We start from the raw sequence: 27538 nt of genomic DNA, 5'->3' as shown, positions 1-27538 counted from the left end.
TTCGTTTTGGATAAAAACCAGGAGGCTTGTGACTTGTAAATGACACAGTCAAGGTCCAGAAAACTACGAAAGACATCGTCAGAATAGTCCATCTATCATCAGTGGTTCAACCGTAACGTTATGAAGAAACTAAAATACTTTTTAAACGCAGAGAAAAATTGTTGAATAAAGTCGTTATTTTTGTATTATTCGTGTACAAAGAGTATTCTCATCACTTCATAATGTTACAGTTGAACCACTGTGGACTATTCTGACGATGCATTTCATACTTTTTAGTACCATGAAAGTGTAATTTGCTTGTTAGTCGATGGGACAGTCACAAGCCTCCCGGTTTTCATCCAAAATATCTTCAATTCTGTTCCGAAGTCAAACGAAGCATTTACGGGTTTGGAATGACACGGGGGTAAGTGATTAATGACAAAATTCTCATTTTGGGGTGGAGTATCCCTTTAATTCTGATCAGTTTAAACCATGTAAGTCTGAATGTTTACAGTGGCTAAAAAAGCAAACGTAATATCAGGAAAAACATGTACTGTAACCTTGTTCTTTACCACTACTCCATTTTACTCTGATAAGCCTAAAGTAGGTAGTGTGATTTTAAAGTCAACATGAACTCAAAAGGAACCCTATTTACTTTAACGCACATAGTTTGGCCTTACAAGGCTTAACCATTGGTGTATATTATTTCACAGATGATTTGTTTTTGTAATCTTTCATCATTGCTCCACCCGAAACAACTTGACTTTGTCTGCTGACATCATCTAGGTCGTGCCTGTTAATGTTTACCAATAGTCAAAGAGCAATGTGGTAACACTTTACAATAGTGCTGCAGGAATCAGTCCTAGAACCCAGACTTCTTATCACAAAGTCAGTGCTTGAAATAAGTTTTGTGGTTCACACAAGCATATTATACATTAAAATTAAGTAATACACTACCAATAATTTTTTATAAGCTTTTAGATGTCTTGAAAAAGGTGGTTGCTAACAAGTGGCTTAATGGGACTACACAGGTGGTTAGGGCAAATAAACATGACATTGACCACACCCACACCCACACACTTGTTTTTGTGAAAGTGGATTCATCCCATAGGCGTAATGGTTTTTATACTGTACAAAATGTATATTCTATCACCCTACACCAACCCTACACCTAACCCTAACCCTCACAGGGAACTTTGTGCATTTTTACTTTCTCAAAAAAACTAATTCTGTATGATTTATAAGCGTTTTGTAAAATGGGGACATGGATTATGTTCTCATAAGTCACCCTCTCCTTGTAATACCTGTAATAAAAATTTTGTGTCCTGATATGTCACAAAAACAAGAGCACACACACACACACACACACAAACTCTATTACAGCCTTTTGTTTATACTTCCTCAAACTATTCCAACTCAAATTTTGAAACTTTATTTTAAATAAATTTAATAAATTTAATATTTTTAAATAAAGGCCATAAGGGCTGTAAGAAGTTTAATGGTGATGACACTGAAGTCGATTGTCTGCTTTTAGAGACTGTGTTTAGTCATATTTACGGTAATTACTAGACACTTGTGGAATTATTATTGATTATATGAATTACTTAATTAAATATTATTAAACATAAATATTACCCAATATTGTTACTTCACTACAATTTGCAGCTGAAATTGTTGTCATATTAATTGTTTTTGTGTGGTGTTGCAGCAGTCGGTTGGTACAAGTCAAAGCCCTCATTACGAATTCTAAGAGGATGTGAATGTTTACATCAGAATCTCGTAATTACGTTTATCCTGACATGGTGTGAATAAATCATAATGCCTGGGTTGGCTTGCAAAATTACATAATATCTGCAGCACTTAAATTATTAGTACGTAGTGCTTAGTTCATACATTAGTTATTGTGAACTAACAAATCAATGGTAATATTTTACAGCATTTATTAATATACTATTGTTTATTGTTAATTTGGTTACTTTGCTTGAACTTACTAATGCTAATTATTGTGGATACATAAATATGACGTTAAAAAGTATTATTATATGCATAAATTAAAATCAATGTAGATTGATAAATGCTGTAAATTTTTGTTCGTTCATAGTTGTTTATTTTCTTGCTATTTATGAGACCTAATTAACTTTTTTAACAAATCGAACCTTATTGTAAAGTGGTGGCAATGTTTTAAACTCAGGTCTGACTCTTGTCTTTCATTCAGAAGTTCATCACTCCGACATTAATCACTCCATCAAAAATATGATTCAATGATATTTCATGTTGACTTTAACATTATTTCTTTTCTTTTTATATCCTAATAAGTCCTTATATTTACACATTTCTCTGTTGATTATATCTATTATTTAAAATCACACAATACTAATAAGGAAAACTTGAGTAGCTACTGATCAATTAAAAAATGGAACAAACTAATTATAAAAACACTGAAACTCATAGAACTCTAGTGTATTATACAGGAAAAGGAATATTGCTTTAATACTGATATTTAAACGCTATGGTTGCTGCACTACATTTAATCTGTGCTTACCAGAACAAAAACAAAACAAAAAATATTTCAGGACACGAGCGTATCTCACAAACATCTCTGGAAATGAAGTTCTGTAATGGTCTACCACAGTTCTGTAGGTTTATAAGATGTGACACAAACCATGGCGTCTTGTTCGTCCCTGAGGGCGTTTTTCGCCACATTGTATGCCTGAGAGCCAGCCTCAGAGTGCTTTAATTCACATTTAGTTTACGAGTACACAGCCCTGTGGGGCCTCCACGGTCTCCATCATCTCACGGTCCAGGAAGGGGGTTTCAGGTGCAGGTTGAGTCGAAGGGTTTTCTGCTTTACCTGGTTGGGCAGGACTCCACGCATACAGGGGCTCTGTAGGGAGAGATGGGGTGTAGTTTGTGCAGTTGTCTGGCGGCGGAGGCCAGTCTGGGAAACGGGCTGGCTTGGGGCCATATGACAGGGTTGAAGTGGCAGGCCCCAGAAAAGGGGTTAGGGTTTGGGTCCATGTGAAGGGAGGGCTGGATAAGGGACTGCTGCTGTTCTGGGGGTCTCTGCTGTCCTGGGGAGGGCGGTAAACATCCTCAGCCAGCTGCATCTGGTGGAAGTAAGCCTGAACCTGAGACTGCTTCTGGAGATAGAGCCTCTTCTGCTGCAGTCTGCGTAGAAGATTACAAATGAACAGATGTGTCATAATAACTTAAACTTAAGGACAACTTCCGGAATATATAAGTGCATTTCATTAGCTCTGTACTGTGCATAATGACAATAAAGTTTAATCTAATCTAATCTAATTATGAAGGAAGTTGTTCCTGACCTGTGCTCCTGGAGTTGTTGCTCTAAAGTTCGTGGTGCAGCCTCTTTACAAAACATCTGTCCACTTCCAAGACCACTTGCCAACTGACTGGCCCTCTGAAAAAAAACAAAAACAAGCCATAATCCATTAAATCTCATTTACATGCTAACAATAACATTATTTACTACGCATGGCACAAGTTGATTGGCCTCTGCTGATTCTGCAGCCAATGAAACTGTTTGCACAACATATAAATGGTTTGATTTAGTGTTTGTAGTAAGCTAGTCCTGCAGTCCGCTATCAGAGGTCCTCTGAAGTCCTCAATTATGTGATTAACCAACAGGCAGAAAAAAGAAATATAGGCTATATATATATATATATATATATATATATATATATATATATATACACATATATAAATTTGTCATGTGGTGTGACTCCCAAAAAACAGAAACATCCGAAAAAAGTTAAAATATCCTTTATCTTGAAAAATCTATTTAGAACAATAACTATATAAATATACGCGTGTTCACATATATTTATGTTATATGGAAAATATTATTTTACTTGGGTACACCAAGTAAATTTGAAAATGGTATACAAGTTTTTTTTTTTTAAATCCATAAAAAACAAACATGAACACAAAGAGTACATTTCAAGAAATTTGGCATATGTGATTTCCACCAGATTTGTAGAATTGCAACATTTTCTTCATCGTGTTCAATCTTACACATAATTAAGTATACCTGTAGTCGCTGAGCGAGGTACTGCGTCTCCAAACTCTGTCTCCTGGATAGCAGATAAGGGTGCATTTTACCAGTAAACGTCAACGTATCTTTTCCACTTGGACATTGGCGTCCTTCTCCCTGAAATTTTGATTTGTTTTATTCCAGAATAAATCACAGAGAACTGCCATATTCTAAGTCTAACCAAAAAAAGTTAAGACAAAACAGTCTTTTTTTTAAGTATTCTGCTACCATTTTATATTCCACATCCAAAGGCCAAAAACCCATGCATCCAATGTAAAAACAGAAAACCGAGCACAGCACAAATAGTTATCAGACCTGGTGGCTGAATGGGTGGTGAGGCTCTAGGAGCTCCTGGGGACTGATGCTGGGTTTACCGCCTCCTCCACCATCTCCTAACACTATCTGGGCTTTGTTCAGCTCCAGGAAACCCTTGGTTCTGGCCAGGTTTTGGAGGTGCTGCCTGAATGCCACTAAACCTGTTGGGTTCAATAAATGCAACAGACTTTAGAGTCAGATGAACTGGTGGAAATATTCCTGTGAATGCTGCAGGGGTGGTCTGACTCATAGTCTTGACTACTGCTATAATTAGTACAGGAGTGAATCACTACGATTATTTACAGCTTTGAAAAGTAGTCATTCACAGAAGGTCAGATATAATTTAGAATGAGGGTTATTTTATCTGCTAAAAATAAATCTTCCAAAACATTGATTACGACATGCAAATACATGCCTGCATGTGGCTAAAAGAGTTGTCATGCTAGGTTTTGTGCTCCATTCACATACAAGGGATAATGGATACGGTAACAGATTTAGTCTTTTGTAGCACACATCCCAGTGATGTCTTGATGTTTGGTAACGATAGTACAATTTTGTTTCAATTCTGCATTTAACAGAATAACCTCCGTGTAATAACTGTATAGGCCCCTTTTTGCCAAAGAAATCAGAACAAAATTGGTACAAAAGGTTCACTAAAAAGAATTTACAATTACACATTAAATCGGATTTTTTTTTTTAAGGAATAAAGACTTGAAAAGTATTTTCATTTAAAAAAAATAAGTATAATTTAGAATACTTAAAAAAAGTACTTATCATAAAAAAGAATATACTGTTAAATAATAGAATTAAGTGCAAACTAAATGTAATGTTTTTGGACACTTAACTGCATGTTAACTGCAATTTAATCAAATATGAATTATAGTTTACATTTTATATGAAATGCAATAAGTTAAACTTAATAGAGTTTTCTTTCTTTTTTTTAAAGTAGGACTTAAAAACATATTTCAATATAATTTCATAATTACTTCTATTGTCTCTATACGGTTAAAGTGTGCTGCTAAATGTACTGTACTGAGAATCATTTATGGTAAACTAAAATACACTTAAACCTAATGTATTCAAAAAAGGGCTGTTAGTTTAAAACATAAAATTGTGAAGAATGTTGGTAACCTAACAGTTGATGGTAGTCTTTTGTGCTCAACAGAAGAAAGAAACAATGTAAGGTTGAGTTCAAATTAATTTTGCATGCAGAAATGTGGTGTGCCAATCCTGACAAAATGTTTGAGAGAAAAGTAATTGATGAAAAACAAAAATGACAAATGATTTGTACAAGAAAACACAAATCATCCTGACCTTGAGTGAGAGACGTGTCTGAAGCCCTTCGCCCCTCTCTGAAACTGACTAGTGAGGGATTATGAGCGCCCTGCCCCTCCGAGTTCAGCGGCTGAAGGGTGGGCTCAGGGGGCTTCATGCCCAGGAAGACTGGAGCTGTGCGGCTGGCGGGTGTAGCGTTTAATACATCCTTTAGAGCAGGATTCTCTTCAGGCAAGCTGAAATCACTTTGAGTTGAACCCATGCTGTAGTCCGAGTCCATGCTGCCGAGGGACGGGTTCAGACCTGCAGAAAGGAGCTTTTGTTGAACTGAAGTTCACTCAAGAATATGGATGAAACCATATTTATTCAGTGTCCAAACTCAAATGGAAGTTAAAACTGAGCTGGGTGAATACATAAATCTTAGTAACTGAGAACTAAGCCTTGCTGAAAACATTCTAGTCCAGACATAAACATAAACAAAATTCTCTGAATATTCACCTTGCTGTACTGACTACATGTTTTTTTTTCCGTCAATGTATGAATTAAGCTTTTATTTATTTTTCTTTCTTTTGTAATTTTTATATCTTTAGGATATTTTTGCAAAACACTTTTGTCTTTCTCTTTATTATGTAAAGCACTTTGAATTCCCTTTGTTAATGAAATGTGCTTTATGAATAAACTTGACATAAGCGACATGAGCAAAATCAGAGTCACAAGCTGCCTGCTAAAAAAAGCTGGTAATGTCAACGGGAAAAATACTGTAAGCAGTTTAGCTAGGATGCCAAGTTGTGAAATATTCCTCGCAAAAATATAAATACAGATGATCATGTGTCTGAATCCATTTTTACTGCATATTGTTTTTTCATTTTTTATTTTAAACAAAAATGGAAATGTAATAGATTTGATTTTTTTTTTTAATGTTCTATTTCAAACAAATGTTGTTATTCTGGACCTTCTATTTATCAAAGATTCCAAAGAATACAGGTTTTGCACACACAAAAAATATATAACACAATTTTCTCAAAATGTTTCTTGAGCAGCAAATCAGCATATTAAAATGATTTCTGAACTGATCATGTGAGACTGAAGCAATCAAAGGATTAAATCACATTTTATAATATATAATAAAATAGAAAATAGTTATTTTGAATTGAATAAATTTTACAATATTACCGTTTTTACAAATTTTTTTTTTTTTACAAATGTATTATTATGTATACTGATCAAATAAATGCAGCCTTGGTGAGCCTATCAGACTTTCAGAGAAATTCAAAAATCTTACAGACATCAAACTTTAAATGGTAATATATAATTAAGACACTATATATTAAATATATAGTGTAAAGCTTAAAGACTATAATTGCCTGCCCTCATCACACACATTATGAAATGCAGTACTAACCTGTGATGGGCAGCACAGCAGGTTGGTTGGTGACCTCAGACAGCGTATGCCGGCGCTGACTGAAGCGAGCTGTATGAAAGGGGGCGAGGGGCACAGCATGCTCTTCCTCCGCCTCAATGCCCTCATCAATGGACGTCTCCATAACGTTGCTAGGCAGCGAGCCACTGGCTTTGCGGACAACGACTGGAGGAAGTGGGTCCAGTAAGCAGCCATCCACCTGAGATATAAATACACACACACACACACACGGTTTGCAAAACTATTTTGGGCTGAAACAGCTCAGCAGTCTTTGGGACATTTTCACTGTTTCGCTGTTTCTAGAACTGACAAGGGAAATCAAAGCCGAAACTCAATGGATTTAACTACTAGTTATTCCCAAGGAGGCAAACAAGAATGATTTGAAATTTATATATAATAGGTAAGATGATCAGGGAATAACAATTTAAGGTTGATATGAAATGCAAATTATAAATCTTATTGTGAACTTTTTTAACTCAGTCTGATACAATCACATCACTATTCACATGGCGCAGCTCATGGGTTTCTTTTCACATCAGCAGCCAATAAGCTTTCCAGTCAACATTCAGTTACTTGGCTAGTGCTTGCTGTAGCAGTTGTAGCACGCTTCAGAAACCCTCCACCTTCCCCAGCTCCACTGCTAGATCTGCTATGGGGTAGTTAATGCTTGTTATAAATGGGGGTTATTTCATATTATGTTATGTCATGTTTTATTTGCAGTATTTCCTACAAGCTCACAGCAGCATGTCTGTGGAGGTATTGGCAGTAGCTGCCGCAGCAGCATAGAACATCTATTTTGCCAAGACCAAACACATTAACATTGCCATGTATACTACCATGCTAAACTGACAGAGAATGGTCATGACAGAAACACAATTTATTTGTAGAGCAAATATACATCAGTAATTCTATTCTACCTTCTCTTTTGTTCATATAACATTGATACTCTTTTCTGTTACATTCTAATACAATAACAGTGTTTCATTGGCATGAAGAACCGTTACCATCCATGGAAACTTTCTAGTGCAAAACAGAATCTTTTAGATTACTTGTTCTTAAATGTACTTTACAGTACAGTACAAAAAAAAAAAAAAACTTGCTTCTTTTAAGAAATGTTCTCTGAAAGGTTGTTTAGGGAACATATTGTGTTTTTTCCCCCCAAAGGCATCACTGCCAAAACCCTTTTTGTAACCTTTGTTTTTAAGAGTGAAGACAATGCCATCGTTTTCATTTATCACAAATTATGTAATGTTGCTCTGCTAAATGTCCACAGGCGACCAGCAGCTTTCCTGAATTACAATAAGTCAGCTGATATAAGTTTGTGAGAGCGTGACCTCAACATGTTTGAAGAGATCCCTAGGTTGCCATCTGTTCAGTTCCACAGGCGCTGAGGCTAAATGAATGACTTATCACGCGTCCCTTTCTTCATAAACAAACATTTATATCTATTCATTTGGCAGACAGTTTAACAACAACTCACAGTCCATTTAAGGACTACTTTTATAAGTGTTTGTTCCCCCGGAATAGAGCTCTTGACCTTGGTATTGCAAGCACCAAATGAACAGAAAATGACCTGTTGGAGGGCAAATTGGTATGTATACAGCAGAGTCCCCACAGGATGAGTCAACGCTGCACGTCAATTAAATAAGAGTAGCTATGGAGATTGCCTTGCGATAGCCAAGGTAACAAATGTTGTAGTCACGCTCTTCACGAGTGGAGAGAACATCCAGCACTGATCACATGGGTGGCCCATCACTGGCCCATCAGGGGCATTTCCAAACACAGAGCAGGCAGAAAACCTGACATGCTGGCGTTACTGTAACAAGAGGCTGCAAATAACAGGATGGGCAGGTAAAATGCAGGTTGTCTCCCTATGATCAACGAGGGTGAGCAGCATGATCGGTATTTTAAATCATGGTGTGTATGTGGCATAATAGTTAATTTTGCTGGAAATTTGTTGAATTATTTTTTTATATTTTTATAAAAAATTAATTAAAATATTTTGGAAAATGCAGTGAATATATTTTAAAGAAATGTACTTTGTCTCATTTAATCAAAATCATTTAAATATTAAATAATTAAAATTAAATAATAGTTAAATAAGTTAAATAGTATAAAATAGTATAAAAGTTAAATAATAGTAATATTTTAGAGCATGCAGTGAAAATGTGTTTTTAAAAGACAGGTGCTGATTAAAAATAGTTTGTAATAGTAGTTTATATTATAATTACTGCTATTAATAGCTTATATATGTGTATGTGTATATATATATATATATATATATATATATATATATATATATATATATATATATATATATATATATATATATACACACATATATATGAAATTACTAAATATATGATATAATCATCATTAATAACAACAATAATGATAATATATAATAATTTTAAACAATGCAATGAATTCATTAGAAATAAAAAAAAAAAAAAAAAAAAAGGTGATTATACAAAACTAATTTCTGGCATATGTGCATTAACAACATCACATTATGACTTAAAAACAAAACAGGAAAAATTATATATTATATTATATTATATTATATTATATTAATAATGTATTAATAAATAAATCAATTATTTAAAATATAATTAAGAGACATAAAAAGCCAACAGACTTAGTTATGTCAAAGCTATAAAGGTAGATTTGCTACGTTGTATCAGGTGATATTATGAGGAGGGACATTCTCATTCTAGAGAGAATCTGACTGGACAAAAATCTGTGTAATGCAATAATAGTCATTAAAAAAATTATACTAGGATGTATAGGTGACCTCAAAATTACTAGACATGGACTAAAAGCCCCAAAAACGACATCCATCTCTATATTTTCACATTTCGTCATTGCTCATAAGTATAAAGCACTCTCACTGCCACACAAACTAGCTACCACTACCATGGTACAGCAAAATCTCTGCCGGTTGACATATTCCCAGTGTCATGCAGTGCAAACTGTCATATCGCCCGGTCTCAGATATAGAATAAATTCCCTTGTCTCTGTCTGAGTCATTCATTTAAGAATGAGAAGCAATAAGTGCTTGAGATACCTACACTGACGCAAAGCACCAATGGTGACACCAAGCACTGAAATCATAAAGAGCGTTTTTTGTTAATTAATATATACGTAGGTGTTATTTTAGGAGGCTGAAGTGCTGCTGAGATACTGCGGGTGAGTAATGAGGAAGAGATCAGGCTGACACGCAGGCAGAGGAACTTCACACGCTGCAGACAAAAGCTCTTATTGCCGTCATACAGCAGCCCCAATGAGTAACGCTGCTATTTAAAACACGCAGGCAGAGCTTACGAAATATTGCCTCAAGCCCGAAAAGAGGACGAGAGATTTCTTTCTGTGCCATTCGAATCTAATTAATAACCTTTTTTTGCTGTTTGTTTTGCTACTCACTTCATCAGAAACATAACTGACCTTGGGAGTGGCCACGTCTTCCTCCATGAGCGTCTGATCAGGAGAAGCAGGGGTTTGTGGGAAGGTAAATGTGTCTGTAGTGGACTGTAATAGAGCAGGTGAACGCAGGTGATGTGCTGCCTGTGGCGGGACGCCGGCTTGAGAAGGAACCGCAATGGTCTGTAACAAGAACATGAAGGCATATACCAATAAGTCCAATGGTAATATCATGGAATTGCAGCTATCTTGGTATCTTGGAACTGATTTTCCAGGTTCATATAGTTGGAGTCATGTACCATGGTTTTACCCATCTGATACTGCATGAATATGTTGATGAATCCATAAAAAGGATCATTAAAGGTCTCAAAAGCCTGTTTCTGTGGTTTACGGTCACAGAGGTTAAACTGGAAGAAGGGTGGCTGGATTACAGATTTTGTTCCTCATGATTCCAATATTTACATTTTTATACCAACGGCATTTCAATATGTCTGGGTAGACTTCACAGATGGGGTTACCTTGACAACAGTCTGCTCAGCGACGGTGCTAGGGCGGCGCTGGCTGGCGTGCAAACGCTGTTCCACAGGGAAACTGCTGCGATGCGCTTTCAACCGCTCCACAAGCAGGTAGTAGATAGCAGCAAAGTGGTTATAGCTTTTGTTCTGAAGAGACTGTGACAGGAAAAGAAGAGTTTTTGAAGAACAAGACAGACAACGAAAGAGAACACTGGCAAATGTCACATTTCTATCAGTACGTTTGGAAAATATTCTGACAGGTTGTTCTTTAGAATAATCACATTTGCAAATCAGAGGAGAAATTATTTTTGGACACCCAAAGCCCGAACCATTACTGGACTTCGAAATTGAAAAACTGGCTCACGAGTGTGATTAACACAAGATTTGTGACAAAACATAAGTAGCAATACTATTGTTTTGGACTAATGTTTATTGCCTGGTTTATTCCTTATTGTTTTTTTATAAAAAGGTGTAAATACTGTCCAAAATAACTTACAGTATACATGTAGCTTTACATTTAGTCATATAGCAGACGCTTTTATCCAAAGCCACTTACAAATGAGGACAACAGAAGCAATCAAAACCAGAAAAAGAGCACAAATAACGTTTTTGTAATGCAGTATATGTAGCAAGGTTTTTTTTATAAATAAAAGAAAACAAGTAGATAGAATAGAAAAAGTAGAGAGAACGCTAGTGTTAGAGGGTCATTTCTTTCATAAAAATAAAACAAGTAGATAGAATAGAAAAATAATAGAGTGTTGCTAAACTAGTGTTTGTGTATCTAGCTATATATATACATACACACAAAAACACAAATTCTTGCTTACATTCTAATTTTAATTACAGCTCTACATCGTGTGTGCAACTTTAATTCAAGTTCAGTTCAGATACAAAAACTGAACTGGAATTTAAACACAGTTTAAATCCTGGTCAAGTAAAAGCTGATCAACTGACCTCAATAGTCTTCTGCTGGTCGATGCCCAGACTGTGCATGAGTCGGAGCACCTGCTCGCTGTGTTCACCCAACCCTGATTTGCTCTCACACTGCAGACCCTGTCTATACAGCACGGGCCGCTGGGACGGGACCTCCTGCACCATCCAGCGATGCTCTTTGATCTGACTCAGAGACAAACGCTTGGCTGGATCTAGAACCAACATCTTCCTGATCAGGTGCTCACAGTCTGAATGACGATATAGGGAATGCAATGAGCTCAAAAGGCAAAGACATTTCCTTCAGGAACTATTATCATTATTTCTCTAAATCTGATTACATACATGTAACCCCTGACACTGTTCACTGTTTATTCATGACAACTTAAAGGATGCATGAACAGTCATATAATTGTGTTACTTTGACCTCCTCACCCTCACTCATGAAGTAGGGGATGCGGAAACGGCCCTCCAGGACCCTCTGTCTGAGGACAGGAAGGCTAGGACCATCAAATGGAAGAGCACCACACACTAACACGTACAAAACCACCCCCATACTCTGCATGATACACACACACACACACACACAGAAAATCAATACATAAATATCAAAGTCTGCCTTGGAACTAGCATAAAGGACCACCCACACACAATACAGGAAATAATAATTATGTTTTCAATCAATCTAATTACCATTCGTTGTTGACGCAATTGTCTGTTCTGATTATACAGAAAGGAAATGAATCAACAAATGGCAAGAATTTTGCCAGCTGCCTACAGTCCATATTAGTTTAATGCCATGAGGTCATGCCTTTGTGAACATAGTTTCATTCGAATACCATGGTTTTGTGGACATTTACTGCATTAATTCCATGTTATCTTATCTTATCTATCTATCTATCTATCTATCTATCTATCTATCTATCTATCTATCTATCTATCTATCTATCTATCTATCTATCTATCTATCTATCTATCTATCTATCTATCTATCTATCTATGTGTTTTCCAATTTTATAATACAGTGAACATTTTACTGTAAACAATGTAAATACCATTGTACATGAATATGGTATTTAAAAATAGTGTTGTATTAGCACAACACAAGTAGTATGGTATATATAAAATATTACTATGACATAGACATCTGATAGAGTCCAAGCTTACCCAGATGTCCAGTTGCGGACCCTCATACTGTTGTCCCTCAAAAACCTCTGGAGCCGCATATGGGGGGCTCCCACACCAAGTGGTCAGGGGTTCCCCAGGACGAAAGAAGTTTCCAAAGCCAAAATCTACAGCAGATGTGAATTAAAAGTCAATGTCAGCACTCATATTAGCGTATACGTCCTGCTTGGCATTTGTGGGCAAAAAAAGTAAAATCCTTGAATTTTCCAAATTTTCCTTGAGAAAAACTCGGGCTCTTTCCCATGCATAAGCTGCTCTGGGGTGTGTTTAACCTACAAAGACAATAACTCGCTGCTTAATCACTGTGCAATGCATTATTAAAGAGATGAACAAGCTACTAATGACTGTTCTTAAAAACCAACATGGTTGCACTTCTATTGTTTGAACCAGATTTATTCACCAATATAGGACTGTTGTTAATGACATCACACACACATATTATTAAGTAATAACTTCTGATCTCAATATATTAGACTGCAATTAATATCAGATTATCATGAACAACAGAAAGGTGTACATTTTTTCTAAATTACTATAACATGGTTTATTTAGTTAGCACATTTCTAAACAACACAATTTGAGATCCTGCTGTATTGAACATGGCATCTGAGTACTACTTCACTATTTTTGTTCCCCACTGTGTTGCTTTTTTTGATGATTGATTCATTGCGGCTTCCCTCTCATGCCATACTCCAGAGTTCCCCTAAGCATTTATGCACATGCACACTCTTCAAAAATGTGCTGATCAATGCAAAACTACGCACGTTTTACAAACAATAAACTATGTTTCTAACCACAGGTTGAGAGCTGTTGTTCCAGAATTTGGTTTCAGGAAACATGGAGCTGTATTGCTAATGGATCTTGCGACCATACTTGGCTAATGTTGCTTTTGGTAAATGAACACTTGCTTGGTTTGGGATGAGTTATGCTACAAAATTTAATATTTGGTGTTAGGGAATTCTTCAAATCCCTAGCAAGTAATAGTGTTATGCATCCAATATCGAAGCTAATTACATTAAATCTTACAGATCTGGTCATTGGAGCAATATATGACAAGTTAATTGAACATAAACTGTCCAGATGGCTAAACGGATTCCTGGCTATGTGTCAGCTCACAGGCAAAAAATCTTTAGTGAATCAGCAACAGGAGAAAATGAATGTGATGTGACAGGACTGGATGGTGTGACGGGGCTGAAGCAGGTGGTACTGACTGACTGACCACACACAGACTCTGGGAGGGTCTGCGTCTACTCATACAGAACCAGCGGTGACGCATTTCCCCTGATCTTTACTCTTGGCAGATATTGGACAGGTTAAATTGTGTAATCCATGTAATTTAAAGATTAATTGATGTACGTCACTACTGAATGATGTAAATTAATGATTGCATGGAGGTGGGAAGAATGAACTCATAGGCTGTCTGCTGTGAGGGCAAACATAAAACAGGATATTATGTTTTATGTCCATGAGCACGTAATACAGGAATCCTATTCTAAAAGTAAAAACAACAACAACCTTGATTAGTTTAAGACTGTTTAAACTGTTTAACATATTTTCTGGAGAATAAGTCATACTGGGTAGAAAAAAGAAACAAAAAAACACCCAGAAAAGTCGCATCAGTGTATATCGCATTTTCAGTATGTTAAAACAGTAAATAAAACAGTTACACACTTATAAGTATTTTAGTTTCCATAAATCTTTTAAAATTGATGTTATTTAGAACAAGAAAGCAAAATATAAGTATAAAAAAACATAAATTAAAGTGGAATTCATTATAAATGACGTTTATTATAAATGTCAAGCATAAACATTTTTATTTCAAGTGCAACTGAAGCTACCGATGTGTGGGAAATGTGTTGCACAAATAAACACGGGTGCGCTTACTTTTCTTATTTAGCACAAATTAAAATATGTGTACTTTGCACATGTTTTGATATAAATATATGTCACAGAATATAGAAAAAAACAAAAAACAAAACGTGACTCAAAATGGTAGTCATGAAGCAAAGTTTCTTTAAGGCAAGTTAGTTCCCTCGGTGGCCATCTTGGTGTCACTCCCAGGCAGCCATTTTCAATGTAGGTAACTGAGATTTCTGAAACTCAAATAAGCTGCTTCATACAATTATTATTTTTTCAAACCAACTGCAAATGTTTGTTTTTTTTAAGTATAGGGCTAATCAATTAAAGGCAACTTACAAATCATCACCCTATAAGCGTATATATTGTCAGTAGCAGGTTCCTGTACTTGCTAGGCAGAAGGAGCAGCAGCAATAATTTACAACAACAGCAATAACCAACATAACACCATCATCTCTCTTCTTCTTCACTATTTACCAGTGTTGGGGTAATGCGAGTTACGTTATCAGATTACTTTTTTTCAAGTAACTAGTAAAGTAATGCATTACTTTTTCAAAAAAGTAAAGCTAGTTACTTTGTTTTGCCATGTGTTCACTGACAATGTCTCCTGTCCCCATATTGGGATAAATCGTAAGTACAAAGGCGTTATGTGCGCTGTGTGAACATGATGTAGTTCTAGACTAAATGTGAATGTGAAATGTGCAATTCATCTCAGTCGAAGAAAACAAACAAAACAGATTTAATATACATCAAAATGTATTAAAACAGGGAAATGCAAACTCAGAATATGATGCAAACCTGCAATAATTAAATATGTTAAATAACACGAATGTATCTAATCCCATTGTATTAACCAATTTCTTTGCTGCTGACCTTTGATGATCCAGTTCAACTATACTAATAAGCAAAAATTACTTTAGATGAACTAAGAATTGTGCTTCATTGTATTTGTATTTTTTATACCTTTATAACATTGTAGATTCACCTTCTTCTCCTGCGTTCTACGCAAACTTACTTTTCCTTCAGCCTGAGGTTTATTCATTTCACTTTTTGGTGTGAAAGGCCTTTTACATTTGCTACGAATAGAACTTCTTATATTAAAAACAATCAAGCTCATATTTCAAAAGTAACGTAACGCATTACTTTCTGTAAAAAGTAACTAAGTAACATCATCAGTTACTTTTTTAGGGAGTAACGCAGTATTGAACTACTTTTAAAAGTAAATTTCCCCAACACTGCTATTTACAGCATGAAATAAACATAAATGAACATCAGAAGGTTTATTGTTTCAACTGCAGAAAGTTTGAATGTTTCAAGTTCAAGTTCACCAACATTAATCTACTCTCCTGTCTGGTTTGTTTGCTTCACAAAAATGGCAGATTATGCGATATGATTGGTCAGATCACCTGTAAGTCAAACTCCCTGCGAAGGGTCAATTATATTAGCAATAAAATCTGTCAATTACATTAGCAATAAAATCTGACAATTACATTAGCAATAAAATCTGACAATTACATTAGCAATAAAATCTGCCAATCATGGTATCATAAATGTTGGTGCTTTACAGTAGCTCAAATTCAGGCTGTCTTCAATGATTTACAGCCCGCACTGCTATAACTAATGTAATATATTAATTTTTAAGAGAAGATATAAGTCTTCTATTTTTCATGAGCAACAGGCCCCAGAAATCTCAATCTCAATTTTTGCCAAGATAGCAAAGTCTCTGAACTATGACCTATTTGAGGTTTCTCATTAACTTCTTCCCGGACCAAATGATCTGAGCTATGTTCCTTACATTCATTTTATATTTCTACTCTTACTCTAGTCGATGATTGTCTCAGTTTAACTGTTGGAAGGACATCAGAGAAGAAGTTACAACAATGAAACATAACTGCATGTGAACTCTAGTAACATCTGCAGCCAAATTTCCAACTGAAAAACCCTTTTAGAAATAACTAAAAGATGGAGGTGTTTCTTAAAAAGCCTCTACTCTGATGGCAAGCGCCTCACATCTGTTATCTGTGTGCATGAGTGACACAATGGCAACGCCCTTTAATGCATTTTCAGTGTCTCTCTTTCAGCTTGGTATGACATAAATATAGACAAATGGTCTGGCACAAGGCTCCGTTCTCTGCAGTGACTGGTACTTATAGAGCACAGCATGTTAGAAGCCTCTCTGTTATCCTCCATCCCTCCAGTGTCTTTTGTACCGCAGTCATTACTTTAAATCACAATACTACAATTACATGATTGAAAAGGACAAAACAAACTGGACTGTTTGCATCGCAAGATGTCTAGATATCTGTCTAGATCTGGGAATTTAGGTGACAATGATGATAGCAAGCAAGGTGGCTTATTGCAGATGTAATACCAATAATTGATGTAAATATAATACTAGTATAATACTGGTAAACTGTAAATGCCCATTTTTTCTGGACATCTCAAGTCTGTCAGCAGGGTTTAGACGTCACACTTTTGTCAGTTGGTCAATCATTCATGGTTAATGGGTGATAAATATAATTAAATGGCTAACTATTGGCAATTTAACCATTTGGTTGATATACCGTATATCTTTAGTATACATCACGTTTCCTCAAAATATCCAATAGTGATCACAAAACTATTATGTAACATTATTGATTTATTTCCCAAGGCAAGTTCACCATTGGCGTGCAGCATAAAAACAGTTATGTGAACAGTGTGCTGGATAAAAACTGCATGAGTTCATTCTAACTTAGGTGTATGTCTGTGTTTGAGGAATGAACTGTGCAACTAAAATGCACTGATATCACTGAGTAAATATACATTTCCCTGATAGTCTTTGGCTACTGTGAGAAAAAGGTCTGATTTTACTTCTGGAATGTACAAGAAGCAGTGAGGAAAGGACAATGACACCTTTTATATTAAGATAAAGCCGAAAATGTTATGTTGCTACATTCAGTTTTAAGCACAAATTATATAAATGTGAAAGCATAAAATTAAAAGTTTAACCAGCTACTTTACCTTGATGTAAAAATAAAAATGAAATAAACATTAATAAAAACTATACAGACATTAAAATATATATATATTTTTTTCAACTTTACAATAAGGGCCCATTAGTTAATGTCAGTTAATGCATTGACTTCTATTAACTAACAATGAGAAATACATTGTTTTTATGGTATTTATTCATCTTTGTTTACTTTAATAAAAATATAACTGTTCATTGTTTGTTCATATTAGCCACATTCTATAATGTAATTAAAAAATATTAACAAATGCTACATTTCAATTATACTAAAATAACATCAGGTACTATACACACACACACACACACACTCAGACAGAGATAAAAGAATATAGAATTATAATAAGTAATAGATCCAACATAATTATTTTTGCTCCAATCTAACTTTAGGCAAATTCTCAAGTTGGACTCTATTCGCTTAATCATTGCTAATGTTCACCCTTGAAATTCAAGGTAAAAGTTGAAAAGTGCTATTTCTGTGCCACTAGCTGTTTTCTACCCAAACACTCCCACACCACAGCTACTAAACAGCTTATTACAGATAGTCCCGCCCAAACTCACGCTATTGGTTAGGCCATAAGTTGACATTACAGACTGCTCAAATAAACAGAGCAGTGTTTTGACAGGGTCACATAGCTTACATGCCTCTAGAAGATGAGGTTATTGTTTCTGCATATTAAATTGGGATAGAGGAGAGCATTTTGACATCAAGAAGTTTAAAGCCTCTTGGTGTCACTGACACTTTCTTATAAGCTGTCTACTACAAGCACCATGTTTTTCACTCAGCTTTTCTTTCACAAGAAGGAAAGGTACATCTCTTACCTGCTATCTTCATATTCATGTGAGCATCCAGTAACAAGTTTTCAGCCTTCAGGTCTCTGTGAACAATATTGCGTTCGTGGCAGTACTCCACCGCTGAGAGGATCTGCCAGAACTTCCTCCTCGCATCCATTTCACTGAGCCGCCCACGGCTGGCCAGGTAGTCTGTGTTGCCAGACAGGGATCAGGTGTTATTGGGTCTTCATCTGCACATCCAGGCAACATGTCACAGTCATGAATTTTTCATGAAAATGGTATGCAGATTGTGACAATGAGCTGGGAAACATATGTTTAACAGTGCTGCTCATAGATGTCCTGATTAAAAACTACGTTGGACAAAGCAAACAAAATCTGTTAAACATGGTTTATTTATTTCCATTTTAAGAAAACCTTTTACAAGTTTGTAGATATACAGTACTGTTAAAAAGTTTAGGGTTGGTAAGATTTGTTAATACTTTTGAATGAAAGTCTCTTATACTCTGCATTTATTTGATCAAAATTAGTAACACTGTATTATTGTAAAATATTTTCAAAATTAGAATTTCTTTCTATTTTAATATTTTTAGGCATGTGATGCAAAAGGTGAATATTTAGCAGTCATTAGTCATAAGTGTGACATGATCCTTTAGAAATAATTCTAATGTGTTGATTTGAAATAGATCTCATTATCAATGCCGAATACAGTTATGGAATTGCATTTTTTATGTTAATTCTTATTTTTTTTTATTATGAATTAATAAAACAAGACTACTTTAATTTTTATTTTTATTTTTAATATTTTTCTAAACATTTCTATTTAGAATTAATTTTTATTTCAGAGTTAATAGATTTAGTGAATAAAAAAATAGTTAATAAAAACAGAATGCAATGATGTGGAAATTTCAAATTTGAATATTTTATTCAGAATACAACATAGGTGATATATCAAATGTTTAAATTGAGAAAATGTATAATTTTAAGGGGAAAATAAGTTGTTTTTAAATTTCATGGCATCAACACCTCTGAAGAAAGTTGGGACAAGGCCATGTTTACCACTGTGTGGCATCCCCTCTTCTTTTTATAACAGTCTGCAAAAGTCTGGGAGCTGAGGAGACAAGTTGCTCAAGTTTAGGAATAGGAATGTTGTCCCATTCTTGTCTAATACAGGCGTCTAGTTGCTTAACTGTCTTAGATCGTCTTTGTCGCATCTTACTCTTTATGATGTGCCAAATGTTTTCTATGGGTGAATACGGCTGGCCACTTCAGTATCCGGATCTTTCTTCTACACGCCCATGATGTTGTAATGATGCAGTATGTGGTCTGCCATTGTCATGTTGGAAAATGCAAGTTCTTCCCTGAAAGAGACGATGTCTGGATGGGAGCATATGTTGTTCTAGAACTTGGATATACCTTTCAGCATTGATGGTGCCTGATAACAACTTGGGTTGTCCATGTCCTCTTTAGTCCGGATGACATGGCGTCCCAGTTTTCCAAAAGAACTTCACATTTTTAATCGTTTTCCACTTTGTCACAGTCCATTTTAAATGAGCCTTGGCCCAAAGAAAACAACTGCGCTTCTGGATCATGTTTAGATATGGCTTCTTTTTTGACCTATAGAGTTTTAGGCAACGGCGAATGGCACGGTGGATTGTGTTCACTGACAATGTTTTCTGGAATTATTCCTGAGCCTATGTTGTGATTTCCATTACAGCATCATTCCTGTATGTGATGCAGTGCCGTCTAAGGGCCCGAAGATCAAGGGCATCCAGTATGGTTTTCCGGCCTTGACCCTTACGCACAGAGATTGTTCCAGATTCTCTGAATCTTTGGATGATATTATGATATTATGCACTGTAGATGATGATAACTTTAAACTCTTTGCACTTTTTCTCTGAGATCCTCTGCCCATCTTGACTTCAGATAGACACTGCCACTCTGAGAGGCTCTTTTTATACCCAATCATGTTGCCAATTGACCCAATAAGTTACAAATTGGTCCTCCAGCTGTTCCTTATATGTACATTTAACTTTTTAGCCTCTAGTACATTAGCCTCTTATTGCTACCTGTCCCATCTTTTTGGGAATGTGTAGCTCTGATGAAATCCAAAATTAGCCAATATTTAGCATGAATTGTGAATAAAATGTAATTTTATGAGAATGGTAAACTATTCTATACCTTTTTTACTCACAATTTGTACAGTATCCCAATTTTTTTTGGAATTGGGTTTGTAAAAATATAACGGGAAATATAATTCCTGAAGATAAGACTCCTTTAATATCACATTATTTTCTCATGTCCTCTTTCATACATACAAAGCAGGTGTTTGCTTGCCATGTCAGACTGATGTAAATATGCAACTACCAGCTTTTCATGAATTTCAAATCCAGCAAAAACAACCTGAAGCTAGCAGCATATATTCATTCTCTCCAAAAATTAAAGGCCAACCTGTCATCCACAGCAGACCACACATTCAAAACAGGACCTGACTGTCAGCCATGCCTACTTCAGATGCGAGCCAAGCGCTGATAAAACAGCAGTCCTCTGAGTTAATCATTTGACAAGGGCATGGAGATGCCACTTGCTCATGTACAGTATGCATGTGTGCGTCATACGGCCCATGTGTTAGGGACATGTAGGAAGCTTCAAAGGAAGGGCTGTGCATGCGAATGAGAGGCAGTGTGAATGGGATGGTATGATATTGAGTTGACAGATGGCTTCACATCCCTAAGGACAGACTATATGACAATGCATCATTTGCACCCTGCAGGTAGTATAAGGCAACTGAACATCTAATCTGTATCATGACGATTTGTGAAATTTAGAACCTTCTTGCAACAAAAATGGAACTTCACCCCATATATATATATATATATATAAACAATACAAAAACAAATGTGAGCTGATCTACCATTAAAAAGCTTTAGACATGTGAAAGTAAACAGGAGACTGAAAAAAGTTCAATTTAAAATTACAATCACTTTATTGGATGATTCAGTTAATTGCTCCACTTCTGTAGAATTGTGTGTAAAGAGAATTGTGACATAGAGCTTATTGGTCATCGACCTCCTCTCAGGTACAAACTATCAACAGCAGCAGATATAAAAAGATCAACTGCAAGACACTCCATGTGGAGAAAAATAATAACATGCCTGTAATCGAAGGAAACATTTTCTGTGTGGAAACAATCTTGATAGAATTGGAGATCTTGAAGAATTGGACAGCAGTTTCTAAACTTCACTTTGTCGTTATCATAAATGAATGTCTAGATAATAAGCATTCAACTTCTAGTATAAACTTGTGTGGAGACCAAAATGTTTAACTGCAACATTTATGCTTAATACATAAAACCTAATATGAGGTATGTCAAGCACATGCATTTAAATAGTACTAAGTTGCACTTTTGTCACATTATCTGAGTATTTTAATCACATGACCTTAGCATTTTATGTAAATTATCATCCTTTAATGCCAACAACAATAGATATTGAAAACTATTTCCCTATACTTGCAGTGAAAGTCAAATCATGTCTGTCTGTTATTTTCAATATGCTTAAAGACAAACCATGTTCAGATTCATCAGTCCAACCATTTCTAAAAAATTTTCTTCATAAAACAGCAGTGTACCAAAGACAGATGTAACCAATCACAAACATGTAACCAATCTTGTCATCTTGCGAGTTTGGGCTTTTCGTATCATTAGCGTTTCTACCTACAGTACACTTTATATTAGGTGATTAGGGAACAAATATTCGCTATTAACCAAGAGTTTTCCCACAATAAACTCTTAATTTGCTGCATATTAATAGTTAGTAAGGTAGTTGTTATGTTTAGGTATGTGGTAGGTTTAAGGGATCTAAAATAGTCATGCAGAATAAGGCATTAATATGTGCTTTATTAGTACTAATAAACAGCCAATATGCAATATGCATGCTAATAATCAACTTGTTAATAGTGAGAATTGATCCTTTTACCGTTTTTTTTGACTACTGCATACTTAAGTCCCAAAAAAAAAAGAAAATTGGTATAATTTTGTGTTGATGTAGAATTGCAAAATACTTTTGATGCTATTTAGGTGAGATATAGTTAATGTTAAGGAAAGGTTTGGTGGTATGGCATCTTGCTAGAGTTTGTTGTTGTTTCTAAATCATGTTACTTGCTACCTGTCTGTTAGAACAAAATACACATAGTAAGCATTTTGTGTAGCATGATATCTATTTTGTGGTTGTTGCCTCATTAAAAAAATGTGCAATACATTTTAAAGAAATGTCTTTTAATTGTATAGTATATAAATATATATATATATATATATATATATATATATATATATATATATATATATATAAAATTTCATACGTCATTTTGATTACCAAATATAAGTTTTAAATTAAGGGATTAAATTAGTGACTTTAAGGGGACTTTAAAAACTTTCAGGCCTACTTATTCTGCTATCCTGAATATGCACAGTTATATGGTTAGTTACATATTATGCACCTACAGTCTGTGACCTATACTGCTGGGAAACAGTATTCAACATAGTGAGATCACTTGCATACAGTACATTCTGGCAAATGTAATATTCCATATTCACATACAGGCATACTGTACATGGCAGAAAGAGTAGGCTGACGTATGTGTGCTAAGAACACAGCACACATGCCGCCAAATACAAGCAGTATTTTAAGACAACAACTGAAAATGTACCAGCAAAGTCACAAGGATGTGTCTGTAAATTATTATCTTTTTTGGCAGCAGCTGTCATATCATATTCTCTCACTTGGTTTATCAAAGGCAACCTTTTGTCCCTTAATGAGGCTATAAATCTCATTCACTGTCTTTCAAGTATGACGGAAGCGTTACTGCATGGGGCTGTTATGGGTGAGATGATTGTTTCTTTGGTCACGTAGCTCTCATCTAAACCACCAGGACCTTTTTTCCATTACAGGTGACACCGCTAATCATCACAGCACAAAAAAATAGCATGTGCTCAGCTCATCCATTAGGCTTTAAGTGAGTGAATCAGTATTCAGATGGATGAAATATGCAGAAATGTGGTATGACCAATGATCTCAATCCAATGCAGGCATGTATGCACTGCTCACGCAATACATAACAGCTTGGGGTGTATGGATAAGTATATCAGTATATGGATAAGAATGAAATGAACTTTTGTTTGCACTCACCAAATATCTCTCCATTCTTGGCATATTCTGTGACTAGATAGAGCATGTTTTTGGTCTCCATGACCTATTGAAAGAGAGGAAACGTAATTATTATTCGTTGCATGATTATGGGATGATTATGGCAATGCAATTGATACCACAAATCACAAACACCACAAGAGCACAAGACAATGACAGCATTTTCACCTGTCACAAGTGTTCACACTTGGTTTCATGTGAGAAAACAATGCTACATCATTTATTGTGTGAGCCAAATGAGAAGATGACAAGTGATTCACACTTAGTTAATACTACGTTATAGATATCATTTACAAGCATAGGTGTAATATTTTACTAAGCTATTTTCTCTACACTGCTGTCCTCTCTAAACACGCTAACAAAGGTATCATAGCATAACCTTGTCTTTTGGACATGTACCATTGCCATCATACTCTGAAGTACACTAGAGTACTATATTATATTACTGTGGTACATGAATGTAGCAATGATAATTATTTAATAATATAATATGTATTAGGATGTTACTGTTAATTTACATTTATTGTTATTATTTAAGTCATATAGTAATGATAATAAAGAAATTATATATATATTAATAAATTCCCAAAAGGAACAGTTAGCCGTTTTTTGAAAACTCTATGTATAATGTCTAATACCAGACAGACAGATCACAATAAGAGAACTGCCTCTGGTAAAAGTCATAACGGGACTGCTGCTGCTGTATTTGTGTTGTATAACAGCACAGGTCAGGCAGCTGTTGATACTTTCAGCATCCAGGCCCAGAGTGACCTAAAAATCTTACATAACATGACAAGACTAACCGTATAAAGCACCCTGATGAAACTCCTGGATTCAACAGTAGTCTCATGGGATAAATGATAATACAGGTGAAAACTCAAACTGCTTGTCTGGGGAGCTGATGGATTATCACAAATGTATTATAAATACACACAATACCCACATTAATGATTATGATTTACCTGGTAAAGCTTGATGATGTGAGGATGGTCCAGCAACTTCATGATTTCCACTTCCCTGTAGATCTTCTCCAGGTTCACTGCATCTAGCTGGGTCTTGTCTATGATCTTAATAGCCACCTGCAATTCAGCAAAAATGTTTATTTTTTTTATTGATCCACTGAGCTGCAGTGCAATAGTAAACAACAATATAATCAAACAGTAATAACTGAGCTTTCTAAAAATCAAAAGACCACTTAGGCATATGACATTTTTTACAGTCGTAGTTATAAAGTAAAAAAATAAAAAAAATAAATAGAAAGTCATTGCTCCCAGACTGCTTCCTTTCTCACGTCTTACTTTACAACACCTTTTAAAATTATGCAACTGCAAATGTTCATACAGCTGTTCCACTTTTGCCTCTAAGTTATAATTGGTGGGAAGCTCATAACTTGTTTGGTTTTATCTGAACTGATCTTGACTGCAGCTCTTAGTCATTCTAGAACTCAAGTTCAGAGAGTAAACAGGCCTTTTTCATGGCACAACAACAATATTATATTAGCTAATACTAATCCAAACTAATGACAGAGAAACAAAGGGCAGATTCAGCTGTGCCTGTTATTTAAATAAAATAAACATTATGCAATGCACAATTCAAGAACTTCATCTAGATAAACAACAATCTGAACGTGTAAAAAAAATCCACTTATAATTTGTCACTGTGTCCTAGATATCAAAGGTCAGTGTTGTTTGTTTTGTTTTGATCTATTAAGCTATTCAAAAATATATTTAAAAAGCAATTCCTATAAAACGTGAAAAAACATTTTCTGTGAGGAACATGTTTCTTTTTGATTTTTTTTAAATTAAAATATAAGTCTTAAAAATGTTGCAAAGTTACATTTAAAAATTCTCATTAAAATCATTAAACATGTTATCATAAGTAGTTTGGCAGTGAAGAAATTACATTGTAAAATATTAATATTTTTAATAATCAAATTTCTGCATAGCAAGTCAAAGTCAGTATGGAGACACCAACATAAAAAAACCCCCATAATTTCAGGGGGTTTTTTTTTGCTTTTAAATTTCACATAAAGTATTTTGACTTTCAAGTCACATTTTGTCCAACTCAAATAGAGTAACCCCAAGAAATCAAAATAAAATAATAATAAAAAATAAAATTAGGGCCTATATATGTAGATTTTACATATTATTTATGAACTAAAACATTTTACTGAGTAACTGAGTATTTTATATTTTATTTAATAATTTTAATTTGATAGTTACACCACCTGACATTGTAAAAGTCTTTACATTTCGTCTTTGTACAAAACTGTTTAAATGCTTTAAAAAAATATATTAATTAACTGTGAATACAAATAAAACTACAATATCAGAACTTAGCACATATTCGTCAGACTTAAATACAACTTCCAAATATTTAGGCTTAACGTTTTCTACAGATAGATTAATCTCCTTCTCCTTTTTTTTTATTGCACAAACACATGTAAATTGAATACACTATTGTGTGAGTGAGCGTGTGTGTGCGTGTGTGTCTGTGCAACTCACCTCAGATTTCGTGATTCGATGTCTCGCCAGCTTCACAACTGCAAAATTGCCTTTTCCCAGCGTGCGCTCAATATCATAAAATCCCACGCGAACCGGAGCTCGCTGCGACGGCTTTTGGTCCTGAGCGGCCATGACCATAGTTTTCTAGTGAACTACTGGATAAAGAGGTGTGTGGATGATTTGGCCACCTTCACCTGCTCATACAAAGCAATTCAAGTGGCAGGTATGATTTTGTATCTAATGCCAAAAGTCAAATGCAAATGGGGCATATGGGTGCCAAGGGCTCCTGCACATGTCTTCGTTTCCAGATAAGGGCTCTACATGACTGTAATGAGAGCGCATACCAATCTGATGCTCGGCATGAGGAATGATGTTCTGGCGCTCGACATGCATTGACGTCAGTGCTGAAGGGATTTTATAAAGGGGCGGATCTCACAAAGCGGCTTCAACCAACGTTCGCGACCAGAATGTCACCAAGACAACCTTATCCACTGCGTACGTCAATCAGTGGCTATTGCAATCTCTACAAACACTTTCAACTCCATTGCTTACATCTGACCTTCGAAAACCCAAATGCATTTCATTGTTTAGAAAAGATCCTGCACGCGACACCGTACCACAAGTGAATATAAGTGACGTTACGGATTTTTATGCATTCGTGCTGCATGCATTTTTCATAGACGACTGACTTTGCTTAATGCGTGAAAAAGAAAAGAAGAAAACAGGCATAACGTTATAAAGCGGGAGCTCTGTCCGTGCTTGAAGTATAGCTGACATCATTGCATGCTTCACGTTTTGAATTTATTTATTTATTTGTGTGTTTATTTGACACCGCAGTGTAGAAAAGGAACCCTGATATACAGATATGCATATACAGATAATATTGTGTCTATTATGCATACCAAATGGCTTTGCAGTATTTTAGAATAACAACTTTGATTACACATTAAATATTGCTATTTAAAGTAAAAAAAAAAAAATATATATATATATATTTTTTTAATTTATTTAAACAAAATATATGTTTTAAAATGCGTATTATTTTGTATTTTATTAAAATATTATTTTGTACATTTAA

General features: G+C 35.2%; 1 protein-coding gene across 2 annotated transcripts; it reads right to left on the bottom strand.

Annotated features, from left to right (window-relative positions):
* Positions 1-1292: 1292 nt before the first annotated feature.
* On the bottom strand, positions 1293-27036 carry sik2a (salt-inducible kinase 2a). Of its 2 annotated transcripts, XM_026212431.1 has the most exons (15): positions 26461-27036; positions 24919-25035; positions 23939-24002; positions 18783-18944; positions 13076-13200; positions 12344-12467; positions 11933-12159; positions 10982-11134; positions 10488-10646; positions 7026-7242; positions 5663-5926; positions 4349-4509; positions 4031-4150; positions 3306-3400; positions 1293-3147 (listed from the first exon to the last, which is right to left on the bottom strand). In XM_026212431.1, exons 1-15 carry the CDS (start codon positions 26596-26598, stop codon positions 2724-2726), a joined length of 2550 nt encoding a protein of 849 aa, XP_026068216.1. In that variant the 5' UTR covers positions 26599-27036; the 3' UTR covers positions 1293-2723. The 2 variants fall into 2 exon arrangements, with proteins under 2 accessions (XP_026068216.1, XP_026068217.1); XM_026212432.1 differs by lacking the exon at positions 18783-18944 and having other exon boundaries at positions 26461-27035.
* Between the last annotated feature and the right edge of the window lie 502 nt (positions 27037-27538).

The sequence above is a fragment of the Carassius auratus genome, chromosome 30, assembly GCF_003368295.1.
Source record: "Carassius auratus strain Wakin chromosome 30, ASM336829v1, whole genome shotgun sequence".
Classification (NCBI taxonomy): domain Eukaryota; kingdom Metazoa; phylum Chordata; class Actinopteri; order Cypriniformes; family Cyprinidae; genus Carassius; species Carassius auratus.
The sequence above is the reverse complement of the archived record's forward strand: the minus strand, read 5'-3'. Positions and strand labels throughout refer to the sequence as shown.